Genomic DNA, 19,910 nt, shown 5'->3' on the forward strand with positions numbered 1-19,910 from the left:
AACACAGATGAAACAGGAACCAAAGCCCAAATAAAAGGCTTAAAAGGAAGCTGGAGGATTATTGAGCAATTTTCAGAGAGACAGCGTCTCTAATAATGTTTATGCACGACACTAAACAAACTGTTCAGGCCCATAGGACAGAACTGAAGAGCGGAGAGATCATTTCAACTTAACAGCAGCTAGGCTAAATTGAAAGAATCACCCAAGGTATGCTGTACACACTTGAAGACTTCTTTCCTCAGGTGTTTTAGAGCTGTAACACTATAATTTTACCTTAACCTCGCCTCTTTTCACTACAAGTAATTCATAGGAAACTTCAAGTGTTCAAATCACTGCGTGATTAGAAATTACTCGTTATATTCAAGACACGCAAAATTTGAGCTAACTGCTTTAGGGAGCTCTAACTTCTGTAATAAACTGTTATGTTATTTCAGGGCACATTATCACTCACCTAAAAGTCTGCACCTGAATAGGCTCCTTCTGGTTTTTCCCACGCAACTGGTATATTTCTTTTGATGCTTTCTTTAGCATCTTTTCAGCTGCTTGCTCCTGGTGATGTTCAAATTTGGTCTGTCGTGTCTGAAAACAAGGTGAAGAATATGATGCTAATAATTATAATGTGAATAAATAACACAGAAAAATACTCAGGTTAACATGGTGGACTGTTTCCAATCACCACAGTAAAACCACACCACTACATTGTCTGAAATAGTTGAACACCTAAGAACCATCAATGCAGGAGACTAATGGTACTATTTAATTTCTTAGTGTTCTTTACAAAGGTATGCATTAAATTCAAATTATCTACTGCTCGTTGCTCTCTCAAGCAAGACCTCAAAATGAAGTGAGGTTCACCCTGTTTCCAATATCCAATGGCTGGTTGATATGTTTTGCCCGAGAAGAGGAAAAATACTTAAGGAACATTTCAAATACTTCTAAAAGAAGTGAAATAGCAAACGAGCAATATTTCTTTTAGTAATGAAACCGCTAAAGTTGCAGCCATAACATATCTAAAATGAAGTGACATTCTGCAGTAACCACCTTCAAACAAACACACAGCAGGGTAACAACCAATGCAATCGTTTTCATTGCCGTAACTTCAAGAACATAGGAGGCAACGTGAATTATTTGACTTGCTGGAATAAGTGAATAAATAAATCAACAGGCTCTGTAGAGAAGTTCTTACAATCAAGGAATTTTGACTTGAAATGTTTCTAAAGAAGCTGAATGCTACTTCATGTTAGCTTACCTGCCTCTCTGCTTCCTTCAACAAATTTCGGAACCGCTCATCCCGAAGGACCCAGTGGGGCAGATCTGTCTGCCCCCTGAGCTGGGCATCTTCCAGACGCTGTCTCAGCTCTCTTAAGACACATATCTCCTCGTTCAGCTGTCTCTGTCTAGTTCTGGATGCCTGGAGATCCAGCTCCAGGTCTAATGATGTCCTTGCCATAAGCTCAGCCAAAGACGATCTGCAGGACTGCTGAGTTATCAAGTTTCAAATACAATGCACAGTACGTTATTGTCAACATGGTGCACTGGTATACTTTTAGGTACATGGTGCATACACTTTACTTATGTAGTTTACATGAAGTTTTTCTTGATGTAAAGATTCAGAGAGATTATTTATACTCCACAGTGAAATGTTAAAAGTAGCTGAAGGGTATTTTTCTGTACAGTATACAACTTTTTCCATTAATACACCTTACTATATTCCCTTACAGTCTACTTTCAGCTTATAAATATTTAATTAATTTCAGTTTATAAACTAAACCCTTATGTAGTGAAAATAAGCAAAGGCATACAATATGAAAAACTCATAACTGAATAATGATGCTAGAAAACAACAAATCAGCAATAGATTCACCTCAAAGTAATTTACTCAATATTACTTTTAAAATACATTCTGAATCAAAATGGAAGGCACAGTTGTCTACATACATACACCAGCAAGAAACCAGTATCTGCTTACTAGGCTAAACTGTAAGCAATTTATCAACATCATATTAACTTCCTACACTCCCTTCTATACCTGCTTGCTCTGTATGGTGAGTGGAGAAAGAACAACTTAAGCTATCAGAATCATAGAATGTTTTTGGTTGGAAGGGACCTTGAGGTCTACCCAGCCCCAACCCCTGCCATGGTCAGAGCTGTCCCCCACCAGATCAGGTTGCCCAGGGACACATCCAGCCTGGCTTGGAGCACCTCCAGGGATGGAGCTTCCACAATCTCGCTGGGTTATCAGTTCCAGTGTCTTACCAACCTTCTGAGTAGAGAATTTCCTCCTAACGCCTAATCTAAACCTCTCCTCTTTTATTTTAATACCATTCCCCCTTGACCTATCACTATCAGATCATGTAAACAAACAAACAAACAAACAAACCAAAACCAACCCACAAACATTCTCCTTGCTTATAAGCTCTATTCAAGTAAAGGAAGGCTACAATAAGTCTCCCTGGAGGCTACTCAAGGCTGAACTAGTACAGTTCCATCAGCCTTTCTTCACAGCCTTCTGAGCATTCCTGTGGCTCTTCCCACTCCAACAGCTCCTCATCCTTCCTATACTGTGGCCCTCAGGCCTGGATGCAGTACCTAAGGTGGGGTCTCATGAGAACAGAGTGGAACAGGATATTCAGCTCTGATCCCTGCTGATCATTCTTCCTTCGATGCAGCCCAGGATACAACTGGCTTTACCAGGCTGCAAATGCATACTGTCAGCTCACATCAACTTTTCACCCATCAGAACTCCCAAGTCCTTCTCTGCAGTGCTGCTTCTCAAGGAGTCCTTCTCCCAGTCTGAACACATGGACTACCCCATTCCAGGTGCAGTACTTTGCACTTGGCCTTGTTAGAATTCATCGAGTCCTCATGGGCCTGCCTTTTAAGCCTGCCCAGATCCCCTTTGCTCCAAAAACCTCACATACTACTGCTGGGCCTCAAACACTGCTGTTTGTTAGGCTGCATGGCAGGGGAGCTGGATGTTTTCCCATCATTCATGCAGGCTTCTGTGGGACCACATTCTCTGTCATAAACAAGATTTTAGAAATTTAACAGTTTACACCTAAATCAACACAAATCTAGTGCCAGTTAAACAAGTTTTTGTCTGTCACACCTTGTCCTTTCCTCAACAATCACAATAATACTTTACTTCCCTATGTCTACTTCTCAGATTAAAACAAAACAAACAACTAAAACAAACAGAAACACTATTGATTACATTACAGAAGACTCGTAATGTCTTACGCACATGTAAAACATCTAAAGCTTAGGTGTGGAAGTGACATTGTTACAGCAACTTCAGTGAACACCTATTTCCCAGCCATACCTGCTTATACCGTAGAGTGCGTCTCTCCAATGTATTTCGGACAAATGGTGATTTCCTTGGCAGAGTTGAGCTGTCACTGTCACTGCGATACAGCTGGGTAGAAAAGATATTGAATATAAAGCTTGCTAACATCTACATTCAGAAATAAGGATTCTTTTTTAATTTTGAGTTTTATTACAAAACAAAACCACTGCAATTATGTGGTTTTAAACGAATGATTTTTTTTTTCCATCTTCAATCACAAGTTTGCCTTTAGTTATTTATTAAGAAAAAGCCATATATAATAAAGCTCATACTGAAAATGTAAAGTAGTTCACAGTTGCACTGTATGCAACATAAATAACAGGGCAAAACCAAGAAGATTCATAGAATCACCTAGAATGGCCTAGGTTGAAAAGGACCACAGTGATCATCTAGTTTCAACCCCCTGCTATGCGTAAGGTCACCAGCCACAAGACCAGGCTGCCCAGAGCCACATCCAGCCTGGCCTTGAATGATTCCAGGGATGGGACATCCACAACCTCCTTGGGCAACCTGAGCCAGTGCATCACCACCTTCTGTGTGAAAAACTTCTTCCTAATATCTAACCTAAACCTCCCCTGTTTCTCCATTTTAAAACCATTCCCCCTTGTCCTATCACTATCCACACTCATAAAGACATTCCCCCTCCTGTTTAAATGTTCCCTTCGAGTACTGGAAGACTGAAATGAGGTCCCCCCAGAGCCTTCTCCAAGCTAAACAAGCCCAGCTCCCTCAACCTTTCCTCATATGAGAGGTGCTCCAGCCCAACTCTTAGTGGCCCTCCTCTGAACCCACTCCAATAGGTCCATGCTGTTCCTGTTAGTGGGGGACCGAGGCCTGGACGCAGTACTGCAGATGAGGCCTCACAAGAGCTGAGTAGAGGAGGACAATCACCTCCCTCTCCCTACTGGCCACCCCTTTTTTAATGCAACCCAGAACACAGTTGGCCTTCCAGGCTGCAAGCGCACACTGTCAGCTCATGTCCAGTTTCTTTATTCTTGGCTTAAAAATCACTATGGCTTTTTTAAACTCAAGCTCTCAGAAACTTAGGAAAGACTGCAATTAAAGCCATGTGCATTCCACCAATATTGCAAAATCAGTACTGATGTAGATCTGCAATACTGAGAAACAACTCTGTAAAATGAATCACTAGCTCAACATCACAGGTTGCCAAGTAAAGGAGCTTAAGATTCAAGTTACGGTGGGTTCTTAAATTTTAGCAGAAATAAATTCAGGTTTAAACTCTTACAATGATCAAAAACAAGGGACCTTTTCCCCCCACCTCAATGTTTATAATCAATGAAACATTAATTATCATTAAAAAAGTGTTTCTTGTAATTAAAGTTTTAAGGAGAAATTATCACAACCACACAAAATACTCATGTGAAGGTGTCTCCTTCTGTCTTCTATTTAAGCTTTACTCACTCTGCAAACATATTGACTTCGTGCTCCAGGTGAGAAGGTCTGGGAACGAACAATTGTGCTGCTGCGAACAAAAGCAGAACCCCGTGGCCTGCGGCTGGTTCTCTCTTTTGGAAGGATAGCAACTTCTTCGGGAAACAGATCCTCAGTATTAGTTTCCTTATCCACCTAAAATTACAATGAAGGAATTTTTATTTATTCATTTTTTTTTCTTTTTTTCCCCTCTCCCTTTATTTCAACAACACTGAAAGTAAACAATCTGCCCTGTTAGTTAGGCTGAAGTTTTAATGAGCCCTGAGAACAGAGAAGGAAGCACCTCATTCTCAGCAGTTTTAACATTAGGTCATTCAAAATTAGAAGATTACTTTTCAGGAGCCTTTCCTGGAACAGTAAGAACTATAAGATGCAGTTACAACGTGAATCATAGTTGCAGAAGACAAAGACTGCATTCACTATTAACAACTGGGCATGAACCGAGCTACCACCTGATCTCCCAGCCTCAACAAAAAGAGAAAACTAAGCCACGTTTCAAAAAGCAACGTGACTCTAAGCAACCTAAAAAGTTCAGGAATTCAAACCAAGAGAAAAAAAAACTTCAATAAAAGATTGCTGAAACAATGACACAAGAACACTAAGCTATTTGGAAGTACAGGTAAGATATGCTACTCTATCAAAGCATCAAAACTTTAAGATAATCCAGTCCTAAGCAGGAAGTAGGATTATCCCTAAAGGCAACCCAAACAGCTCATGTTTCTCTATACTTCAATGAAACTGTTTATTTCAGCATGTCAGAATTATTTTCCATGTTTCATATCTTGAATACCAAAGATTTAAAACACCTCCGTTTCAGCACATTGTTATGAAAATCTCAGCTGTATTTCTTTTAACACTGGAACAGCAACGAAGTTTTAAAACTTTAAGCATCTTTCTTCCTTTGAGAATTGTAAGTTCTCAGAGCAATGGAATTTCATCATGATCTTTTATGTTACAATTTCAAGGCAATAAATCATAGAATCACAAGGTTGGAAAGGACCTACAAGATCATCTAGTCCAACTGTCTTCCCATCACCATTGCTATCACAAGCCACTAAACTGTATCTTGTAGCTTCTCATCCAGATGCCTCTTGAACACTGCCAGGGATGGTGACTCCACCACTTCCCTGGGCAGCCATTCCAGTGCCTGACCACTCTCTGGGAGAAAAAGTTTTTCCTTATGTCTAATCTAAAGCTCTTCTGGCACAACACATTGATGCAAGTGCGTATTTAAAACTAGACAGAGGTAGCAGTTAAAATTCTCCTCCCTATTAATGTAAAAGCTGCTGTATTCAGAAGTAGCTAGCAAGAGAACAAAACACAAACAAACAAAAAACCCACCAGCCCTTTAGAGGACACTCAAGAGACACACCACTGTCATCAAGGCAGTGCTCACGCAGGACTGCTAATCTCATTTCTTTTCTCTCCAGATCAATTTGGACTTAACCTCAACAAGCAGCAGTAACATATAGAGCGTGCACCAGACATCATGGCAGTTCCCGTACTCATTGCCTTCTCTCATTACCTTTACTGGTGGAGGCTGGAGTTTTCCAGAACTGTACTGGCCTGCTTGAGTTGCAAATATGTGTCCAGCTAATGAATCCCCACAAAATGGCTCCGGATAAGGAGGGCTAGTCTGGGTGCAATTACTGCATCCACTGTCAACAGATTCTGCTTGCCAACTCCTGAAGTCAGAACATGACAAGGATTTTGTAGGTATTAAAAAACAAACCAAAACAACCCAATCCACCCATGAAGTTACAAATAATAGTTGTATATTTCCTCCTCAGTTTCTCAATTAAGAATATTTCTGCAATAGAAATACAGAATTTAATACTTGTGTTTCTGTAGATGCACAGAAAAACAACTAAATTCCATGACAGAAAAAAAAATCAGGTTCTGTAATTTTTTCCAAGTATACGTTCCGGTCTTTGTAACTATCACAGAAATCAGTAACACGAAGAAAAGCACAACTCATGTAACAAAAGAGGAGTATCATTAATAAGGAATTAGAGCAGTATGGCGTACTTGCTCTGCAAGCATTGCAATGCGTATTTTTGCATTTTCCCATGTCACTACATACACATGTATCTCTGTTAAAAAGTACAGTGCCACTGCCAAGTCATTGCAGTTGCCTCCCTAACAATGTTTCTGCTTGATTCAAAACAAGTGATTTCCCTCTCCCCCAAATTCCAAGTCCTATAAACTCAGCTAGTTGTTCAACTGAGGTTTTTTCCTGTTTGTGCATCATCACACGACATTTTACATTTTACACCCACAGCACCAACAGGGAGCATATCTCAACAAAAATCTGCTGCTTCTCCCACTGTATTTCAGATTATCATTGTAGTTTAAACATGCTTCAGATGAGGTATTTTAACTATTTGTACCTTTCTGATATGGCTTCTGCTTGATCTTCCTTTCTCTCCATCTCCAGGATTTCCTCCTCGGTGTACTCCAGTTTCACTCTCTCTTCTGCCAGCTCTCTCTCAACTGCTTCCAGCTGGGCAGTCGTCCTGGCTAACAGCGCTGTCACTGCATCCTGGAAGGTAAAACAGATTTCAGACAAACCTGTTTGTACAAGCTCTTGTATTTAATGCATATTATTCGGAGAAGACAACAGAAAACACAATCACTGTATATTCATATTTAAGAAAGAAAAAAAAAAGCTGCTTTGAATTACAATGATCAAGAAATAATGCAATTTCTCATGCAAACTGGGCCAAAAGTAAACACCTCATAGTTGCACTAAGCAGCAGCTCACAAGCTAAGAAGTTGAGTCAAAACCATTTGAGGACTGGGAGACTTTATCTCACTATGGAGCACTATCCAGTGAGTCGGATCCAAGTCCATCTCTGGAGGTCACCTAATCTGACATCCTGCTCTAAGGAAGAACAGCTATAGAGTCACACCAGGCCACTCAGTGCCAAAATGCTGAAAAATCTCCATGGATGGAAACTGCACCACCTCTCTTGGCAGCCTCTTCCAGGGCAGTGGCAGACTTTTTTAATGAGTTTTAGTGAGTTGAACTGGAGGCGTGCATACAAAAATACACACAGTATATTTCAAGATCATGCTCACACATGACCCAGCTTTTAAATATTCTTTTAAAATCCAGATCTTGACACAATAAAGTGTCTCAGAGATAAGATCCCAAGCAACCACCAATCAGGTCAAATAAAGTTAAACAAATAACAGAGTTTCATACCGTTTTAACTGTGGTTACATTTCCAGAAGACCGGGGAATACTTTCTTCACATTGGTGTTTGTTCTTTGGCCTCTGGGGATCCGAACCAGTGAAGATCTGAACAGAATACCACTGAAGCTGCATCTCACCAGAACCCTCCAAATCACTCAGGTTTATCTGAGCAATGCCCTGTAAGCAATAAAAAGCATTCACCACAATAAGATAAACGTACACAGTAGGATAGATGCCTTGTCATTTAACGAGTACTCCATTTGTGATGGAAAAAAACAATACTTTATGAAAAACTAATAGAGTCTTCTAGTAAGAGACAGTCTTGTTCTATTTTATCATGATGTCTAAGATGCTGTATTTCTTGCCTCCTCTTACTATCAAGAAAGGATGAGAGTGTGTATTTTTTAATACTGAAAAATACATAACATCACTACAGTTGATGTAGGTATGAGTGTAACAGTCCTTAACAGTTTAAAAGCTCGACTTTGCACATCTCATTTCTGCAGTTGCTTTAATCAGTATTAATAAAACAACGTTACTTTAAGTCGATAAAGAATTCCCAACTTTAAAGTAAGCCTACTTCATTAAGTAGCATTCACATAAGAAATTTCTGAGCCATGATGAGCTTTCACTCTGTTTGAGCTGGCGTATCAAGGACAACAGAAAAATGAAGTCTGTGAGATTAACAAAAGAATGGCATATTGGGACACTTTATTATTAAGAATGTCTTTTTATGTCATTTGTTATTGGGTGCTACAATCAGGAATACCATTTCCTATATATATATATATATATATATATATAAGAACATATATATACACAAACACACACCCCTATATACAGAGAGAGAGAGAGTATATAGTGTATATATATATAGCATGGGTGTGTATATATATATACTTATAAAACAGAGATCTCCACTAAATAGCTAGCTGCTCTGACAGACTATGAACGAAACACCCACATACTCACACTTTGACACCGAAGCAGCGAAGTTAAGATTGATGTCATGACTATTACACAGTGACCATCAGTTTGTATTTGCTATCTTTTTATTAGGAAGCTGTTTTACAGATACTGGTTCATTGCGCATGAATGACGGTGCCATGCTGTAAGGGTAAGTCTTGAGCATGGCACAGTTTGAAAGCATTCAGGTAAAGTCTCACCAATATTTAGCAACACCTCCTCATCTACTAAATCCCATAGCAATGAATATAGGTAATATATCAAGTTTAAATATGGTTCTGCAATGTAACAGATATCATATTTAACAAACAGTTTTATTAATAGTATGGATAACAGTACTTTCAACACTGCTTAAAATACTCCAATTCTAAGCTACTAGTACTACTGCTAATCACTTCCAAATCTTTATGTAATATAGAAGGTACATGCTTTGAAAGGTTCTCTTGTATTTTTATAACACTACCATAATGGTGCACATGAACCAAAAGCCACAATTAATCCCAACTTAAAACTTCACACATTACTACAAAATATAGAGCCTTCACGCTTTGATCTTAACTTTGGTTTTCCATATCACAAGACTTTTAAGAAAACGGACCACTTACCAATAATTCTTCTTGTTGCTGATGGTCAACTGAGCAGATGTACAGCTGAAGTGATTTCAGTTTCAAAACACTCGAATGCACAGGGATGCGGAAAACTTCATTAAATATTAGCGGAGTTTGGAATTCCAAAGCTCTGGAGCAGTAAGTGGTTGGCGTGCCTGACTCGAGTGGTGGCAAATAAACTCTCACATGACTAGGAAGAGCAAAATAGACAAATAGAACAGTTCAGATAAAGAAAGATATTTTCAGGTATTTTGCATTTCTGAAAATCAAGCTACATGAAAACACCTGCATAACTTCTGTATTAAGAACCTGCTTTGGGATCTCTGTTACAGGGAACAGAGAAAAGCTCATTTGGAAAACATATCTTTCTCTAAAACCAACTTTTCTCTAACTTGGTGATTAAGCACAGTCACGAAGTGCCACTTGAGATGCCCTGAGGTATCCAAGGCATCTACATGGGGCTAGCAACTATGACATAAGATCTGTGGGAGAGCTACAGCCTTCCTGACGGGCAGCAGCTGGAGGCCAGGTGCTATGCCATGAGGTTTTGAGTGGAAACATATATCTGTGTTTAAGCAACTGAATTGCTCCTCTATTTCTTGTCTCCATCCACTAAGCACACCTTCCTCCTCCACCCAAGAAGTTCAGCACTCAATGGCAGCAAAGGAATCCACATCACCTTAAAAAAGCCAGTTTACATATCTGATATCAACCCATTTTAGGTTCCGTAACAAAATCAAAGTCCGCAACCATTTCAATCTGACAAAAGGCAACACAGCAACTTAAAAACTGTTTGCTTTCTCCTCGTTCTGATTGCCAATTGTCTACACCACTGCAGGAATTCTTATGCCAAAAGCAGAGGGGGGGACACTGGCAGATATGTGTTAGAAGACAACTGATAGAACTCATTATGGTGGAACTGTACAGCTGGAGTGTGGGGAACCAGTTAAGCTAAACTGGCTCATGTCATAAAATGGAAGTGAACCAGCTCCTCTGCTCATCACTTGCTGCAGGTAAACTCCCCACCCCCCACCCCCACCCCTTAAGCAATCCAGTTTCAATGGACATACAGATGCATGGAGGAGCTCCTTAAACTGGCTAAAAAGCTTCTGGTCTTGCCAAGATCAACTGTTCCTTCTTTTTTTTTGACAAGTCAAATCAATAAGTTTATCCTGCAGACACAAAATTTCCAGATTCCAGACCAAGAGAAGGATGAGAAACAGAGCTGCTTTTTGTTTAAGTGTCACTTAAATGCCTGACTGCCTTGATGACAATGTCCAACAAACCCCCTGGAATCATTCCTTTCCTTGGTGATTATATTTGATTTTCTTCAGATGACATTCATTTCTTTTTCTAACCATGAGGCAACATGGTTGAGCACTACTCAATACTCACACTTTTCCCCTTCAGCATGCCCTAGTGCTCGTACTGAACACAAAGAACTGCCACTAATGCACTGACCTACATGAAAAATTTCCACTCCAAGTCTGCAACATTTACAAGGTCAAGCTTTCTGAACAAAGATCAGCTCGCTCTGTGAGACAGATGTCAATTTAAGAACTCCCACTTAATGACCCATTTTACAATACAACATTATCACCACTCCGTTTTCCACAGTTTTAAAGCAACTTCTCCCAGATATAAATTTCCACAAATTTCATATTCCTTTAAAATATATTAAGACACGTCACTAGACAGAACTGTGTTTTATGGCAACATTTCTGCTATTTAGAAAATGCTTATTAAAATAAACTAAGTAATGCTCTCTGTGATATGGAATCTGAAGCAGCAGTAAATGCAGCCAGAAGTTTAAAAAAAAAAAAGTTAGCTGAGAGTCAGTACAAACAGTTTGTGTTAAAATTACTTTCAGAAGATGCCTCATAGGTATTCCAGGAATATTTCCATGGCTACATAAACCTGTAGAGGTCTTGTATTTTATATTTACTTAATTATTTATTTACTATTTTTTCCAGATAAAAAACAAGGTCTATAATTTATTATTATAGAAGTTACCTCAGGAATTTAAGAAAATCACATTAAGCTTATGCCATGATATATCATAAACAGATTGTAGATAAGTTTTATAGGAAGCATTTCTAGAACACTATGAATATTGTAGATAATTTTTTGTACAGAAGTCATGAGGCAATAGAATGACCTGTGTCCTTCAAAAATCTTTCTTGCATATAATAAATACATTAAAGCATATGTCATTGGGAACTATATCTGCTGCCTCACCATTAGGACAGAGGTTGGCTTTCACAAAATCACAGAATTGTAGGGGTTAGAAGGGATTTCCAGAGATCATTAAGTCCAACCCCCCTGCCAAAGCAGGTTCCCTACACCAGGTCGCACAGGTAGGCGCCCAGGCAGGACTTGGAATATTTCTAGAGAAGGAGACTCCACAGCCCCCCTGGGCAGCCTGTTCCAGTGCTCCATCACCCTCACCGTAAAGAAGTTCTTGCACACATCTGTGAGGAACTTCCTGTGCTCCAATTTCTGGCTGTTTCCCCTTGTCCTGTCTCCACACACTGCTGAAAAGAGTCTGGCCTCGCCACTTTGCCCCCCACACCTCAGATACTTATATATCTATAAATATATACTTTTTTATTTTTATATATAATATAAATATATATACATAGTGTTCCATAAAAAGGACGCTTATCCCCTTCCCCATGTAAATTAAGATATGCCATAATGGTTTAACTTTGCATAAAAGCAAACAAAAGCAATGGTTTTTGGTAAAATGTAAGCTTACATTTTGCAGTTTTCCTTAACAACTAGACTTGTAAAGTTCTTCAGTTGTAGAACATGGACTAAGAGACATTCGCTTCCACTGTCATGCCTGAAAAATAAATTTCCTATGTTAGTCACCATTAATACGTTTCCTAAGAAATACAGACAAAAATTACGATCAGGACTTTACGAATACAAAAATGCCTTTTGCAGTCAAATGAATAGCTTGTACAAATCAGCCTGAATCAAAAGCATTTAAGGGTATCACTTATCAGAACAAAGAGAACTTAACATTATTCAGGTGTAAAAGAACACTGCCTAGAGTGACTCTTGACAGTGAACAAGTTTTATAAAACATTCCTGCATTAATGAAAACGTAAAATAAATACTCTTATTTTCTGCAACTGCGTGAGTTTTGAGATAGAACCATCACATCTGCTTGAAATTTGAAAATTCCAGGCCGTGGGAACCCAGGGATAGACAGCATTCGGCAAGACATCTCATCGTGCAACTGCTTCCATCTGCCCTTCCCCACACCACCTGCACAATTAACAATAGCTTGACACAAGTACAGCATTTCAGAGGTGCATTTAGGAGTCTTATTTGTATTGGTCTCTTCAGATGTGATTAGGTAGTCATCTTTTATCAGGCATAAAAAAAAATCAGATCTTAGACACTGAGACATAGCCCTACATCCCCACTCACACTAATGGCCCAGAGAGTGAAAATACTACTGAAAGAAGTAACTAAAGCCCCTTAATTAGTCAGCACTGAAAGGACACCAAATGAACAGTGGTTGCCCCAGGAAAAAGTGGCACGTTGACTGCTGCATCCAACCACCTTGACTTTCAGTTCAGAAACGGGAGTAACACTACTTACAGAAATCCAACATGTATTTGTGGTTCTTCATTACTGGCAATATCACCATAAACAGGCTCTTCCAGATCTTCATTCCTGCACAAACAGAAATGACTGTAAACTACATGCTGATCTATGATGTTGAAGCACAATGAAACGAACATTTATTTCACAATCTGTGGATATATGTGACTGTTCAGTAATATAGGGGGAGAACAAAACAGAAGCAGTAATTCATATTTTGAAAAAGCTCTGAGAATAATTCTTAAGGCCAGTTTTGTATTTGTTCTGTCTTCCATTACTCTTCAGAATCATAACAGCCTTATCTTCTTCCCAGTAACTGTTTACTGTGTTGTAACAGTAGTATAAAATGTCTCTACCCTGCTTCAGTCACTTGATCAATCTGTGCATTTAGCCTTGCAGCAATTCATACACTTTTTTCCCCTCATCATAGGAAGATGTATACTTTTAATTATGTCTCAGAACTTGAAGTCCTAAACTGTATCATTTTCTTTTATATGTAGATGGTTGAAATAAAATTGATGCTTTATGACTAACATCTTTCAGGTGAGAAGTATTGGATGTTAAAACGCTAGAGACATCCAAGTGAAAGGGACTTAGCAGAAGAATTGTACGTAAAAACTTTCATCCACTTAACACATGCAATCTAATATTCTTACGCTACCAAGAACCAGCAATTTTGAAAGCATATTCAGAAATTTACTATAAATTCTTTCAGGCCGTGTGGCAGAACAGGAATATTTCCAGCTTACTACGCATTTATACACCTGACCTTTTGCTTAAAGCTTCAAACACGCCACTGTCACTAGCCAGTGAATGATCTGAGAGACATGCTGAAACTCGCCTGGCTCTCCTCTCCGATCTTCGACCACTGTCTCCTCGCAGAGTTACAGCTGTCATGGAGAAAAAGAGGAGGCAACGTCAGCTCAGGGCAATCTCTTAAGGATTAAGCAAGAAGCAGTATATGAGCAGCAAGCAGTACAACTAGCAGCAAAACACTTGGTACAAACACAGCTCATTGTCTTGTCATCTGTCTTTAAAAGCCAACAATACAGTGGACCAGAGATTTTCTGTGGAAGAATTAAGGCTAATTTCTCCACAACACGACTAAATGTAAGTCGATCTCATTGTTATTACAGTGTTTTTCTGGAGGCTTACATTAATTCAGTACATGTACACATGATAATCTAAACATCTAAGGTTTACCTACTGATTATTCAATAGTCTGAAAATAAACAGAGACTCACTCTTTTAAGAAGTTATCAGATAACACAAAGTGAGGTTTTGTTCTCACGAGTTCCCATGTATGAATTCTCAAAGCACATTGCTTATATCATATCATAACAGCAACTTTTATTTACAGCCTGAGAGATGTTAGCCAAAACAACCAGTGCTTTTCATCTCACAACAGTTCTTGGTGAATGACTTTGCAAACTGACTGAGGGAAGAAAAAGTCAACACCCTCCTCCCCTCCTTCTGCTCTAAATCACCAGCACCAGATGATCCAAATACAAGTAGAAATAGAATGTAAAAATCCTTTCAGGTATGTGCACAAGTGATAATGCTCAAGAATTGCATAGGTAAGGTTTCAAGACTTCAACGAAAGTCTGCAACTTAAGTTTTTCCTCTTTCACATCCTAGAGAATCCTCACATGGACTTATGGAACTGCAGTATCTTTGACCAACTTCTCCCTTTTGCATAGGATCAATGCTTGTCCTCAAAGCAGAAAAGCAACGGCAAAGAGATGCCCCTTTTAGAAATAGGGAAAGCATCATATTTCTACCTGTGCTCATAAAAGTCTTAGAAGTATCTTAGGTTTTAGCAGACATTATTGGAGTGATAGTGGCACAGCACACATCACAGGGAAGGCAAGCAGCAGCTGCTTGATTCCAGCTTAATATGACTAAGGATGAAACATGTCTTACTCAAAGTAAGTAACAATTTAAGTACCTCTGTTAAGATATTATCTTTAGACCCTGGATCTGTGTAGGCAAGGTCTCACATCCCTTGCCAAGCCCATGCAGAACACAGCAGTCAGGCCTTCAGGCTTGACAAAAATCCCTCAAATCAACACATCTGTGCTGCTGCTGTCAACAGAAATGTCTGGCTTTGTCCCACTGCAGAACTGACAGACAGGATGCACTGAGCACTGCCATCTTGCACCAACTTGAGATGCAATCTTTATGTCACATAAACAACAGCACAAAACCAGAAGAGGTGTTCATAAATATCACAGGTTTCTGTTTGAAGCTAAGATTCCCGTATGTGTGTCTGCGGAATCAGTTATCTGTGCTTCTGGATCAGTGGCCCTATGGACCTCCCCTCAAAATGCAGTGAGCAACTTAGCCATCTTCAGTTACACAGGGCATCTATTTGCTGGCAAGAACATCTCACTCTGCATTTGTTTCTGTACCTGGATAAAGAACTACCCTTTTTCTCCCTAATTACAGCATCCCATCTTATTGTCCAGCACATGTCATTTTGCCATACAGCTCATTTCATCCTCTCTGCAAATGAGAGCCAACCTCTACCTGACTCAAAAAGATGCCAGAAAACTGCTCAAAATGTGCTAATAAAAGAGGCGATCACTGTCATAAAACCTAAAACAAAAACATGAAGAGACTTCACCCACCATGATGCTGGCAGGTATTACAGTGTTGTAATAAAGCTGAACCTTGCGGAAAACATTGTTCAGGTATTTAACCACAGCCATGAATATACTGCTTATTTGACATAGCCAAAATTGAAGTAAGCCATAATGATTAAATAGATACAACTTTATATCAAAGAGCATTCCGTCAAAACCAAATCTAGCAACATTTCCTCTTTCTTTCACATGCATCTCGTACAAAAACACTTCATACACAAAAATCACACTGGGAATTACAAGCAAAAATAGCACAATTAGTAATTTTATGTTCACTTACAGTGTGTTTTTCTGTTGTGCCGCATGAGAAACGAGACAAAATGAAAAGCACACAGTGATCAATCATCTCTTAGGTCTATCATTAGGTCAGTATTTTGCAAACTAGATTACTCAGGCACTGAGGGAAATTTAACACTCAAAACATTATTTTAAGACAGAGAAGAAGACACAGTGAAGATCTTTAAAGACCACTGTTAACTTAGCACTTTTCCTCCCACCCCCAGCTTTACAAATGCAATGTACACACCCCCAGAAGAGATTGAGAAAAAGAAAATAGCAAATAAGGAAAAAAGCATAAAAAATTCAGTTTCTGGAGAACTTCTGAGCATGCTTAAATACTGCTTCAAAGTACAGTATACACAGAATCACAGAATTGTAGGGGTTGGAAGGGACCTCTAGAGACCATCGAGTCCAACCCCCCTGCCAAAGCAGGCTCCCTACAACACAATATACTGCTACAATATACCGCTATCCCTCTGGACCCCTGGAATTTGGGAAATCACCCCATATTTTGTTTGATGGAGGAACTGGTGAAACATTTGTCTGACTTGAATACTTACTGGTTATCCAGTCGCCCTACTGATTTTCCAGAGTAGCTTTACATTGCTAGACCATCAGGTGGCAGCAGCAAAGCATACAGCATAGTAATTCAGTAAAACCAAACAGCCCTCAACATCTGGGGGTTCCCAAACTGTTCTGTGTGAGTTTGATGCTCCATCAGATTCTTCAAGAAAACACTACTGAACTTAAGTGACTTTAAAATTTTGAACTGATAGATGGAGACAACTGCATTACAACAGCAAACCCACCAACTAGGGGATGCCAAGCTCAAAGCAGTCGTGACTCCAGCCGTAAACCAGAAAGGTTAAACTTGCTTTTCTTTCCCTGGCAATTGTTTCTAAAATCAAATAATTAAAAAAAGAAAATATCCATCAAGACAAAGCGGTTACCTTTTAGTCATGCATTCAAAAAGGAACGGAAAGCACTAAGTTAAACACAGAGAGAAGTCATAAACCCTGGACTAGGAGATGGACTGGCCACCACAGTAGTGACAGAGGCATCACAGACATGTTCTGCCAGAGGCCTTCAGAAAGAAAAGAAGCAAAATGAGTAAAAAACATTACAGAGAATGGAGAAAAGGAAAACTGAAGCAGGACTTGACCCTCATCCTATTGCTCTCTAAGCCCTCAGACTGGGCCTTCATTTCTAGGAAACGCATATGAGCTATAAATGAACTACTAGCATAGCTTCACTTACCACAGTGGGTGAAGACACGTTGTGGTCTGATCTGAGGTTTAAAGAAAGCCTCAGGAAACTTCTCCATGACACTAATTTAAGCACAGAGTTACATGCCGGTCTCCAGAATTCTGTTTATTTTGGTCAGGATACCGCAATATGGGCAGGAGAAATGTTTATGTCTAGTAAACAAATTCTGCAGCACTATCTGCTGGCAGTATGAGCTGCATTAAGGAAAGTACGTCTACACTCAATTCTGTTTGAACAATGCAGGGTTGTTAGCACAGTAATGGCCTTTTTCTTCATAAAAAATAGAAAGCTGAAATCCTTCTCTTAGATACCGTTCGTGTTCCTTTTCATTATCTCCTGATAAACAAGATCTGATGGGATAACAGATTCTCTGCTTACAATTCCTAGTATCCCTAATTCTCTAAGTCCTGAATGCAGTATTCCACACATATATTAGAAATGAGATGTGAGTTATAATCTTGAAAATATTCTCTAAAAGCCCTTCTCGACTATAATGGTATTTATTAGAAGTGCAGCATGTTAACACACAAAAATATCATAAGGAAGGAAAATTTCAAGAGCAGTTCTTCAATTGATGAAAATAAGAAATTAAATGTTTATTTTTTTAAGGTTTCTGTTTCATTTTTTGATCTCTTCAACTCAAGTTTCTAATGCACTCTCATCTACAGCACCTCAGAAGATTCCAACAACACAAGCTGAGGAAAGTCCATCAACTTCCCATTCAAAAGGAAAAGAAAACCCTAATAGTATGTGCATGGTGACTGAGACTGTTCTGTGATCGCAGAGCACATGCTCTAAGGTGACAACAAAAATCATTCAAGTGGAGGCTCAGCTCCTCACACATCCCCAGCAAAAAATGCTTCCCAGCTGCTGAGGTAGAGAACTCAACTCATGAGCACAGCCTACCATGCATTCAGCACCACCCCGCCACTCTGGTTCCCATCCCAATGCACAACACAGACATGGGAACCTGGTACCAGAGTGGGCATGAATTCAGCATGGCACCGTGGGTAGAAAAGGGGATGTAATTAAATCATGTGTGTTTTTACTAATGCTTCATGCAAGACCAAAATACATATATCTTCATGTGCTCCACTCCAACAAAATTTACATTCCTTTCCCTTCCTTCCATCCAAATTATCACAAAATTTCCTCATTTCATCTCTGCCCTAAATCAAAAGGGTTTTTTTGTTTTGCTTTTATTTGGTTTTAGGGGGAGAACAGGGAGGGAAGTCCTCTCATTTTCTTTTTCAACACCAAGCATTCACCATGCAATTTTAAACTGAGCAAAGTTAAATCAAACAGAGTAACAATGTCCACTATGCCAGTATGATTAGGGTTGTGTGCCTAACATGACAAAACGATCAAGTCCAGAAACTCACCTCCAGTAGGCTGGACAGCAGTCAGCTGTGGGCCCATTTCTCGCACCCCTTCACTGTCGACAGGATAAGAGGACATCTGAGATGAACTTGTTCCTTGTGCATCATCATCACCCAATGCTGCGGTCTGAGCTCTGAGCATTTCCAGAGCTCCCATGCCTGCAATCTCCTCAAAGCCTTCAGACATCTGAGCCAAGGGAGAATCTCGAGATGCAGAGAGAAACGGGGTGTCCAGAGGTGAGCTTGGAGGGGACAATGATGACAAGGAGGACCGTGATGACAGGGATGCCAGGGACTGAGGGGTATCCAGAGACCTCCGTTGCTTATTGAAATTTGAATGTCCAATGGGATCAGTGTACGGCACGTCCTTTGTCAGAGACTCAAAGGGAATGATGTCGAAGCGCAAATGCTGCCCGTAGTCTGTAACGCTGTCTGACTTGTCATACTGCGGAAGGCCGTAGATGTCCGTAAAGCTGACTGAGCTGAGGGAGCCTCTGCTGGAGGCCAGGGAACCTCGGCTGGAGGCCAGGGAACCCCTGCTGCTGCCAGATGACATTGTGAGGGTGCTAGCCGACAGACTATGTCAGGCAAAGAAAAAGGAAACAAAAAAACACCTTTCAAATATGGTCACAAGCACTAGCACAGATATAAAAACATCAGCCCATCTAGTATAAGCAATTCTATACACATTCAGCACACAACACAGGGAGATGATCCGTCTGCCTAGGAACTAGCTTGGGTTTCTTGTTCTGATCTCAAGCACAGACATGACTGGAAAAGCACAAATGACAGTCTAATCAGAATTACATGCAAACCAGGACAGAGTACAACAGGACAGGTCTACTCCTTCCTCTGAACTGTAAGCAGCCCAAATTTGGCAAAGAAGAAGAAACACGAAGGCTTGGATAAGTGGACTCAGCATAAAGCTAGGAATGGTAGATTGCTTTGATCCAGCCTGAATTGGAGTTAATGATGAATCATAAATGTATCAGGGACAAGAAGCAAGAACAGATTGGGAAAGGCCTAACAAACTGCTGCTTAAGTCTCACCCTCACAGGATTCTTCAGTGCAAAATGAAAACAACTTTAGCATGAATCTTATTTCAGTTCCTTCTATTGCTCCCAGATGGCTACAGAGAGAACAGCGTACGTG

At 39.8% G+C, this 19,910-nt stretch overlaps 1 protein-coding gene across 5 annotated transcripts in view; it reads right to left on the bottom strand.

Moving 5' to 3' along the window:
* The window catches only part of WWC3 (WWC family member 3), a 90,445-nt gene that overhangs the window by 3,024 nt on the left and 67,511 nt on the right, over positions 1-19,910 (bottom strand). For 2 of the 5 annotated variants that reach the window (XM_085532039.1, XM_085532045.1), the window contains exons 11-22: positions 18,762-19,336; positions 13,959-14,079; positions 13,187-13,261; positions 12,330-12,416; positions 9,569-9,761; positions 8,007-8,174; positions 7,189-7,340; positions 6,324-6,483; positions 4,769-4,933; positions 3,323-3,415; positions 1,250-1,480; positions 452-579 (exon numbers count right to left, since the gene is read on the bottom strand). In XM_085532039.1, coding sequence (XP_085388165.1) covers positions 452-579; positions 1,250-1,480; positions 3,323-3,415; positions 4,769-4,933; positions 6,324-6,483; positions 7,189-7,340; positions 8,007-8,174; positions 9,569-9,761; positions 12,330-12,416; positions 13,187-13,261; positions 13,959-14,079; positions 18,762-19,336 — 2,148 coding nt within the window. The remainder of the gene's footprint in view (positions 1-451; positions 580-1,249; positions 1,481-3,322; positions 3,416-4,768; positions 4,934-6,323; positions 6,484-7,188; positions 7,341-8,006; positions 8,175-9,568; positions 9,762-12,329; positions 12,417-13,186; positions 13,262-13,958; positions 14,080-18,761; positions 19,337-19,910) is intronic. The other 3 variants (XM_085532032.1, XM_015886914.3, XM_015886921.3) reach the window with 3 other exon arrangements.

Source organism: Coturnix japonica, chromosome 1 (assembly GCF_054131305.1).
Source record: "Coturnix japonica strain WE chromosome 1, WE-NBRP24, whole genome shotgun sequence".
NCBI lineage: Eukaryota > Metazoa > Chordata > Aves > Galliformes > Phasianidae > Coturnix > Coturnix japonica.